Consider the following 9,102-nt stretch of genomic DNA (forward strand, 5'->3'; position numbering starts at 1 on the left):
TGTCAGTGAAGGCTGCACTTCCTGGTACAGAAGGCATTAAAGCAGAGCAAGCTTTTTGGGGCAGCCTGGCCCAGAGCAGTTTGGGCATGAAGGCAATAAGGGCTCTAAATTTTGGAGGACGATTTGCTGAATCAGGGCAACAAGTAGACCACATCTGCACATGCATCTTAAGCAGGCGTTACGCAAGGGGAGGGAGCGCGGCAGCCATGACCGCAGGCGATGGCAGTACTAGCTGTTAAAAGCCGCCTGGTAATCGGCCATGGCAGCAGTGACAGAGGTGCAGTCCTGCAGCCTCCCACGGTGGGCCTTGCTGATTGACATTTGTTCAGCCTGTTTTGCGTTGTTTACAACGTTCCCTTTTTGTGGCTGGCTGTGCTATAAAGCTGAACTGATGGCGGTGGGTGAGGAAGGTGGCCGGGGAAGCTCTGGCTATTCCAGCCTTTGGGCAGTCTCAAGGTTATTTTGTAGTCCTCCGTTCCTGCTGTGCTCCGTTAGGAAGGTCTACGCCCAGACCAAAGGTAAAAGCCCATACATCCTTTATTAGAGCATTTCACAAATAAATTACAAGTTTCTTTGCAACCACATCATAAATCAAAACGTTTATTTACACCTCAGAAACAGCAAGCAATTCAGCAACTAGGGCCCAAAGGAATGATTAACTGGAAAAGTAGCTGAATTAAGTATCTTTAAGTCAAACAAAATATTTTCCTCCTTGCTGGAATGTAAAAAAACCAAGAAAGAAAATGATAAAAAAGATACCTTGGTGCTAACTTAAAGAGACCGAGGGTATTATGGGGCAAATATGATTGTACAGGAGGGTTCTGTCTGAAATGGCAGCAGCAACACAGCTTGTTTGTACGAATCGCAGCCCACCAGACACGCTGTTCTGCCACAGTCCCGGGCAGGGGGTGCGTGCAGGCGCATGCACATAGTCTGTCTTTAGACTACATTCATTTTTAACCACAAGTCATCAACCACAGTCATTTGCTGATGCAGAGGAGGCGTGTAATGTTCAAAGGGCGGATGAAACTTTCCCAAATAGCTGTCCCACTGAAAGCACAGTAATGCAGAATCCTGGCTACAAACCCTTCCTTTCCACTACTGGTGACCTGTTGATACATAGACAACTAAAAATGAGTCAGTAAACAATCATGGATATCTTCAAATGCTATAACTGTGTAAGAGGGGACAGCTAAAGGTAGCATAAATACAACATAAGAGTTGGGATAAGCCTGGGTTTTAGTGTGTGGTGTTTTTTTCTTTTAACCTTTTTTTGTTTCTTTAAATCAGACTGGTTTGGCATGCATAACCCATGCTATCCCTTGAATCAGGTATTCATCCATAATTCATGGAATTAAACTGCTTATTCCAAGTCCCCATGTTGTATTAGTCTCCCTCCATCTGCATATATATTTTTATATATATATTTATATATGTATGTGTATATCTCTATATATCTACATATATACACACACATAGCAATTGTGCAACTAGTAACTTTCCACTGAGAGTGTATGAGTTATCCATTTCGTTTGGACAAATATAAATCAACTAGCATCTCTTGGCACGAGGCAAGAGAACAGTGTAGTCAATGGGTGATGTGTTTTACATAGTAAAATTCAGCTACATCTGCTTCAAGTGAATAGTTATAATGATAATTACTGATGTACTTCGCATGTTAAGTCTAAAGATTATAGATCACAGAGTTAATTGAAAAAATAATTGCTATTTTAGTTATTTGTCTTTTTGTTAGCATTGGCCAGTGTATCTCTCAAACAACAGAGTTTCTAGAGATGCAATAAAGGGAAAATAGGATCAGAGTTTTGCCTCAGACTTGGTGTTCTCAAGCTGATGTGACTTTATCTTGTGGGGTTCTTTTTTTAATTAAATACAACGTTATTAAATCTATTCACAAAGAAACTTAGCCGTTAGACAAACAGTGATGTAAAATTATTTGGGTGTAAAATTCTGCTGTGTTTCAAGTGGCTGAGTCTATTAGTAGCAATTGAGAAGAAAATTGGCAGCTTTCTCAGTACTTCAGACAGGAGGCCTTTGCAAAGGAAAGACCAATGATGTAACAGTTGTTAATATAACATATGTCTGTCTTTTTGTAGTGACAAAACATTTTGCTGGGGCCCTACAACTGATTATAGGTCTGTAATTTAATAAATTAGGTTTGTATTATAGTGATCCCTAACTTAAATGGCTACGTGAGAGACCAGGACGAATTATTCGACTACAGGCTGCAGCCATTTCAAATAAAGGTGAAACCAAATTATGCTGGGTGCCTTAGAGACACGTTAAAGTGGTCAGTGAAGGAAGTGAGGCATCTGTGGGAGGCATCTAAGCTGTACGTCACAAAAGACAGACTTTTGGTAATACATAAGCACTCAAGGATCCTGTGACAACTAATGCTGCTTTACTGTTCACAGACGACCAGGAAAAGCAATATGTGGGGCGGTTCAGATGAAAAATTTCATCTAAATATGATTAACTGAATCTTAATTCTAGTAATGGAGTTGCTCTTTGATTTACACCAGTGTAAATGTGATGAGAACAGGGCTCAGAAAGTGTATTAGCCAGCGTTCTACTCCTACCTCATTTTCCTTGATACCCAGTGGGAAATTCAGCTCGTTTCCCTTTGTTTTCATCTTCAGACCTACAGTTACTGAACAAAAAGTGCGTTAATAAATGCACACAGGCATATTGTAGAAGCACACACGAGGTGTACAGACCAGGGTTCAATCAGCAAGTACATCCCAAATGAGACCTTTGTCTTGCTAATAAACTCCTCTCGCTGATTAATTGCCATACCCAATTTGTGTTTTAACAGCAGATACTCTTTTCAAGTGAAATGATTTTCGCACAAGAAGTTCTATGCACGTTACAAAATGAAAATCAACGAGTTCACTGCCTTTGTGACTCTAGACAGCATTGTATGTCTACAAACATAGACTGAAATAAATGATGTAGTGACAAAAATAGCTGGGTAGAAAAGTGCTATGTTATAAAAACAGCAAGCTTGGCTGAACAAACGTTAAACATAATTAACTATAAAAAAAATTACAACCAATTTTTGTAACTTCTCTACTTTTTCATGATACTGTGGAAAAACTAATAAATTATTGTTTGTCCTTTGTTGCAGGAAACGTGCATCATTTTTTGAGCCAGAGCCGACAATCTTATTCAGGTAGGAAAACTCAGATTCTAATATGGTTCCTCACTTGTGTAACACTACAGAAAGTGCCACAATCTCTTGTTAAATGGGGTTTGTTGTCAGATACAGAGAGGGAGAAACATTAACATGGCAGCTTCATCTTCTCTTTGCGTGCTAAGGTAGTCCAGTGATAGCTCCGTCGGAAGCCTAGAGACACACATAAGGGCTGGGAGGCTTTACTCTAGGTGCAGAAATAAAGTGATAATGGTGAGCAAAGGCTTTGATGCATCTTGATTCAGCGTTTCAGCCATGATACTGACCTCTCTTCATGTCAAATGGTTGCAGTATTATCCAAGAAGAAAGATCTCTTGTCCTTGGGCACAAAGTGGTAGAAAGAGTCTTCCCATTGTTAGCATCGTTCCAGGCAGAAGAGATTTTTCTTTGCTCCTCATTTTGGATGCCCTTGGAATGATCCACCAGATGCTGTGTGAGCCGTGGTTTAAATGAGAAAAGGGTAGTTTTATCTGGTACTCGAGAGAAATGACACCAATGTCAATGGGTGTCTTTCCAGGGTTGGGTTTTGCTGGGTAGAGAGAGGAAGAAAGCAAGTAGAAAAAGAGTGTTTGTGGGGAAGGATATTATAATTTCTTTTATTCAAGATAGAGGTTTTTTAGAACAAAGCATAGGGTGCAGTTTATCTTTGGGTGCATTCATTAAATGTACATGTTGAAAATCCAGTGGTGTTATGCACTTGTTGATTTTTTTCCTTTTGAAAGACTTGCCTGAAAACTCTATTTTTTAAAAAAGACATGATTGTTGATGATAAAGCAGCAGCATATGATTATTACAAGGCATAGGCAGAGAAAGAGAACTAGAAGCATGCCCATGTTAATGTTTGAGATCAGGCACTTTCCTGCTTAAACTCCTGCAGCTGCCTGACAGCCCACTCCTGAAGCCCTCGCTCACCACAAAGTCCCACTAACCTCAAAGTACCACTTTGGTAACTGAAACACCTAGAGCGTGCTGCGAGGGGAACAAGGCCCGTGGGAGATTGTACTCGGGCAGGGCTGCAGGAGTTAAGCTGGAAGAGAAAAATAGGTTCCTGTCTGAAGGCAGCTTGTATCTTATCAAGAAATCTACAATGATAGGAAAGTTCACAACACCAACTAATTTTTCCTCTTGTCGCTGTTGTTATTACTCCTTTTTGATTAAAAAAGAAAAAAAAAAAGACCTGTTTCATATTTGGTACAATACAGGAAGTCAGAGAAAAGCTATTGTACAGCAATTTTTAACCACCAACACACATTTAATATCTAGTGCAGCATTATGGAAAACTAAATGTATGTTTGAACTTTTTAATGCTTCCAAAAAGCTCTACTATTGAAACATATACGTGGTGTGGAAGATATGCTCATAATCTCACTGTAGTAAAGACAACATACAGTATGAATCATAAGTACTGTAAAACTTCTAACTAAAGAATGCAGCTGCAAAGTTCTATTGCATAAGGAAGCTTTCTTGTTTAAACTTTAAATAAGCAAGTTTATTAAAATATTCTAAGACACTTACCTTACCCTAGTTACTGGCAAGCTCTAATAAAAGCCACAGTCTGTCACTAGTATACTTTTTGTGTTAATTTTATAAAAATTTGGTGTGAGCTTTGATGGATCATTTACAATTTATTAACAAGATGATCATCTTGATACAGTTAGAAGGGCTTTTTTAACCTTACATGCTCACAGAATAAAAAAGGATTCATATTCATATATAACGAACACCCTTTTTTTCCATGTCTGCAAACAAGTGTGGTAAGTTTACACACACAAAAAAAACCGCTCTTGTTACTCTTAACTGGAAACTGTGTGTACATGTGTATGTATGTATATATATATTCAAAACTATATATATGTGTGTGTGTGAATATATTTATAGAACAGGGCATCTGTTTTCCTCCTTGCGCTTCCGTGTGTAATGACAGCTGCATAGAGGCTGAGAGAGAGGCCAGAGCTGCTTTTGCTGTTCTAATCAGCTTCTCACACACAGACATCTACCTCCTTAACTGCGTCTGCAAGGCTGACAAAAGACTTAAATTTTGTAAATCGCCCCGGCAAATAATGATCTGCAGGAACACAAGGGACGCTGACTGTAGCCCCTTTAAAATCAGGCCCAGCGCTCCCGTTGCTGTAAATCGTGACCCATACGGTGCCGGTCGCAGCTGGCCGCTTCCCGCCGTCTCACCAGTCAGCGCTTCGCAGAACCTCAGCGCTGCTCCCGCTGAAATGGGGAGCGAAGCGCTGCGCTCCTGCTGGATCGTAAATTCCATTTGGGGCATAAGGACAGCAGTTCAGATCAGAAACAAGCCAGGCAGACTTGCATCTCCTGTTTGCTGAACCTGAGGTACAAGAATTGACACTGCAGAGCCCTGGGCCTGCTTTATTTGGTGTCAACAAAGTGGCTGTTGTAGCGGTGTGATTGCAATAGGCTCTCTCCTTCTGGCCACGCTATAAACAGCAAACACAGTAGGTTTAGCCATGGTAGAATAGTTACAATTCATCTGTGGCTGTATTATTCTGCTTTGTCCCTTGCACGCTCCAGATGAATATTTTATAAAAGCTAAACCTGTGGTATAACTCTTCTCTCTATATAAATATATATATATACATACACTCATACATATACAAATACTAACCCACAGACAAAATATTTTCTGAACAGTTGAATAGCAACAAGTCAACAGATAGAAAAAAATTGAGTCAATCTGTTTTCTGCTCCCCCACGGTCCAGTTTAGATGTCATGGTCTTTTAACATTCAGAGAAAATTCGCATAAACCTTGCGTCTTGCAAGAGGAATCCATTAATAGGCAGAAGTTAGGGTAGAGGCTGTCAAACACCAATGTACAGTCAGACAGATTAAGTGAGGTTGCAAATTAAACTGAATCTGGAGCAACTGAGGCCTAGTAGTGAAGAACAGTAACTGTAAACTGCAATCTTCAGATCTGACGTTTTCTCTTCTCTCGTTGCCATGGCAACTCGGTAGGACAGCTTCAAATGTCAGGAGTTCTTACAGACCTAAATGATGGGAAACGTGTGCGATTATTACTATGCAGATCAACTTTTTGGTTTTTTCCCCAATCAAATTACTGATTGAGTGCATGCACATTTGTCGGTAATTAAATATAAATTATCCAGGTTCAGGAGCAATTATTTGTGAAGACAGAAATCTCCAAGAGGAAACCCCAAAATGTCACCTGGGGCATTCAGAGACCTTTGTAGTGCAATTCAGGAAGATGTAGTGCAGAGGTCTGAGCATAAATCTTGAGCCAGGACCTGATTCTCCCCATCTGACACCTTGATCATTTACGTTAGTGCAAGAGTGCAAGTAAAATGCCAGCGAGTCAGTCGCTCCCTTGTGTGCACACACGCTGACAAGCAAAGAGCAAACAAACAATATCTTTTTTAAAATGACACGATTATAGCGCCTTATGGTTTGTGAATATACCAGGGAACAAGAGAGCTGGCATATCATATTGACATTGCTGCAGAATATAAATCTTGTGGGACTAACTTTTTTTTTCCCCCAGATAAAGTCAAGGTGGCAGCACTTGAATAATTTGACCCATTCTAGATGGGCACCGCGGTAATACAAAGGTAGTAAAGGAATTCAGAAACACAGAGACCAGGAGCAAATGTAACATTACCTGTAGCTAAAGGGTCACTTTCCAATTTTGCTTGGACACTAGTAAAGTGCAAATATTTGGCTTCGCAATAAAACCATATAAGAAGAGTAAGAATAATATTAGCAAAACACATAGCTAAGTTTGATCTGTCTCCTCTCAAACAAATACAACTCCTGACCTTACAGTGTTGGTTTACTGGTTGTACTGGTTTTGGCTGGGATAGAGTTAATTTTCTTCACAGTAGCCTCTATGGCGCTGTGGTTTGGATTTGTGCTGGAAACAGCGCTGATAACCCAGGGCTGTTTCAGTCCCTGCTGAGCAGGGCTTGCACAGAGTCAAGGCATTTCTGCCCCTCACCCCACCCCACCGGCGAGGGGCTGGGGGGCACCAGGGGTTGGGAGGGGACACGGCCGGGACAGTGACCCCAACCCACCCAGGGATGTCCCGCACCACACGGCGTCAGGCTCAGGGTATAAAGCACTGATGGAATATCAATCGTTTTGGCACAACCACAGACACATGCAATGTAAACAGTAGCATAATGGTAATTATTAGATGCTGGCTTGTGCTCTTTACTAAATTTTAATTACCTGCTTTTCTTTTTGGGCAAATCAAGTTTAATATAATTATTGTTAAGGCCATTTTACTTTATCTGTTTGTTGTTATTATCTTTGTATTACTTGAATTGACTTCAATATTAAATTCTTCCAGCTAGGGGCCTGTCCAGATGGGCTGCGCAGCAAGGCGGGCACCTGCATAGCATGCCACAGCCTGGCCTTTCCCCTGCAGCACGACCTCAGTTCTGTTAAAGAAAGGTAAGTAAAGCAAATTAAGCGAGTGTAAGAATCCACAGAGGGAATGATGGATTCAAGTCACTGAAGTGAGAAGTATCACTGAGATTTCAAAATCAGATAAAATCTGGAATTGCTTGGCATGTGGATTTTTAGCACGCTGTTTAACAAAAAGGTCTGGCCACAAAATTAGGATCCAGACTTACATATAGGAAATTTGTGATCACAACTGCCAAAGTTTGGGTACATCTGGATTAGGGATTCCAGCTAGGACTAAATTCTCATAAACAACTTGATCTCCTGAGGTAGTGAAAAGCAGGAGTTCAGGACTCTGATCTCACAGACCATCTGAAAAATAGCATTTCCAGATCGCAATTAAGCTTAGTATCATTAAAGGGCATTTGTTCAATCCTGACTCAGAGAAAATAACACTAGCTTTTGAAAAGGCAAAGCTACTCTGAATCTTTTGGAGATCCCTGGAGGTCTTCCTGCTCAGGTCAGGCACTTGCATATGATGAATGAACAGCAGCTGTAGCACTGAATTTCTGTACAATCTATAGGCTGAAACTTCACCAGAGGAATCTCTCAGCACAAAATTTATAAATATCACACAGATTTGAGCAGCTAGTGACTGTTTCACCCACAGCTTGTAAAAAAAGGGCAATATATGTTGATTGTCCCTGTTACCCCACTGGCCCCTTCAAGCACCACCCCAGCTCTTCTCCCGTTCATCTCAAGGCTCTACGGTCCCTGCCTGGACTTACTTTCTACTGAAATTGCTTCTCAGCTTCAATCCTTTCTGACCTATCAGCTGCCTTCAACCCATTTAGGCACATGTCTGGAAGTCTGATGCCTTCCATCGCTCCTGTGACTCCTCCTGTCATTTTACTGTGATTTCTCTAATCACTTTTCCAGCACACCCTTCTGTCTCATTCTCTCCATCCCAGGTTTCTGGGGAAACCTTCCCCCCCCACCACTTAAATTTCCTCCCTTTCTCAGCAGCATCGATACACATTCAGCAATCACTTCAGCGCTGACAGTTCAGCGATCTTACTCTCTCTACCTGCTCTTCCACTTAGACTAAAATGTCGACCTCTAGCGCTGATATCTTTTAGATGTTTAGCTGACAGCTCTGCACAGATAAAACAGAGCTCTTAAATCATTCCCCCAAAGCACTCCCTTCTAGGTCTTCCTTTGATTGCTCAGGACAACGCTACCATCCTGCCTCTTATTCAGGCTTAAAAACTGGAAAAAACTAGAGGTTTTTGTCATTGAATCTCCTGTCGAGGTCTGTATATTTAGGTTATGTCTTAATCTAGAAGATTCTTTTTCACACATCATCCCAAAGGGCTTTCTCTAGCCATTCAAACAGCTAAATCTCCTACCCAGGCTCTCCTCAGTTAGCAGTTTTGCAACATCTTTTCACAGGCCTTGACAAATTCAAGCTACTGTGCTCATATCCCGCCAGCCTTTTGCT

General features: G+C 41.1%; 1 protein-coding gene and 1 long non-coding RNA gene across 2 annotated transcripts in view; one reads left to right on the forward strand and one right to left on the reverse strand.

Annotated features, from left to right (window-relative positions):
* Positions 1 to 7,642, forward strand: part of LOC142060914 (uncharacterized) — a 103,394-nt gene extending 95,752 nt beyond the window's left edge. Inside the window, exons 13-14 of the long non-coding RNA XR_012661980.1 lie at positions 3,146 to 3,190; positions 7,546 to 7,642. This is a non-coding gene — a long non-coding RNA (uncharacterized LOC142060914). The remainder of the gene's footprint in view (positions 1 to 3,145; positions 3,191 to 7,545) is intronic.
* Positions 4,443 to 9,102, reverse strand: part of CDH13 (cadherin 13) — a 515,166-nt gene continuing 510,506 nt past the window's right edge. The window contains exon 14 of the mRNA XM_075101278.1: positions 4,443 to 6,226. Coding sequence (XP_074957379.1) covers positions 6,219 to 6,226 — 8 coding nt within the window. The 3' untranslated portion in view covers positions 4,443 to 6,218. The remainder of the gene's footprint in view (positions 6,227 to 9,102) is intronic.

Source organism: Phalacrocorax aristotelis, chromosome 8 (assembly GCF_949628215.1).
Source record: "Phalacrocorax aristotelis chromosome 8, bGulAri2.1, whole genome shotgun sequence".
In the NCBI taxonomy this organism is placed as follows: Eukaryota; Metazoa; Chordata; class Aves; order Suliformes; family Phalacrocoracidae; genus Phalacrocorax; species Phalacrocorax aristotelis.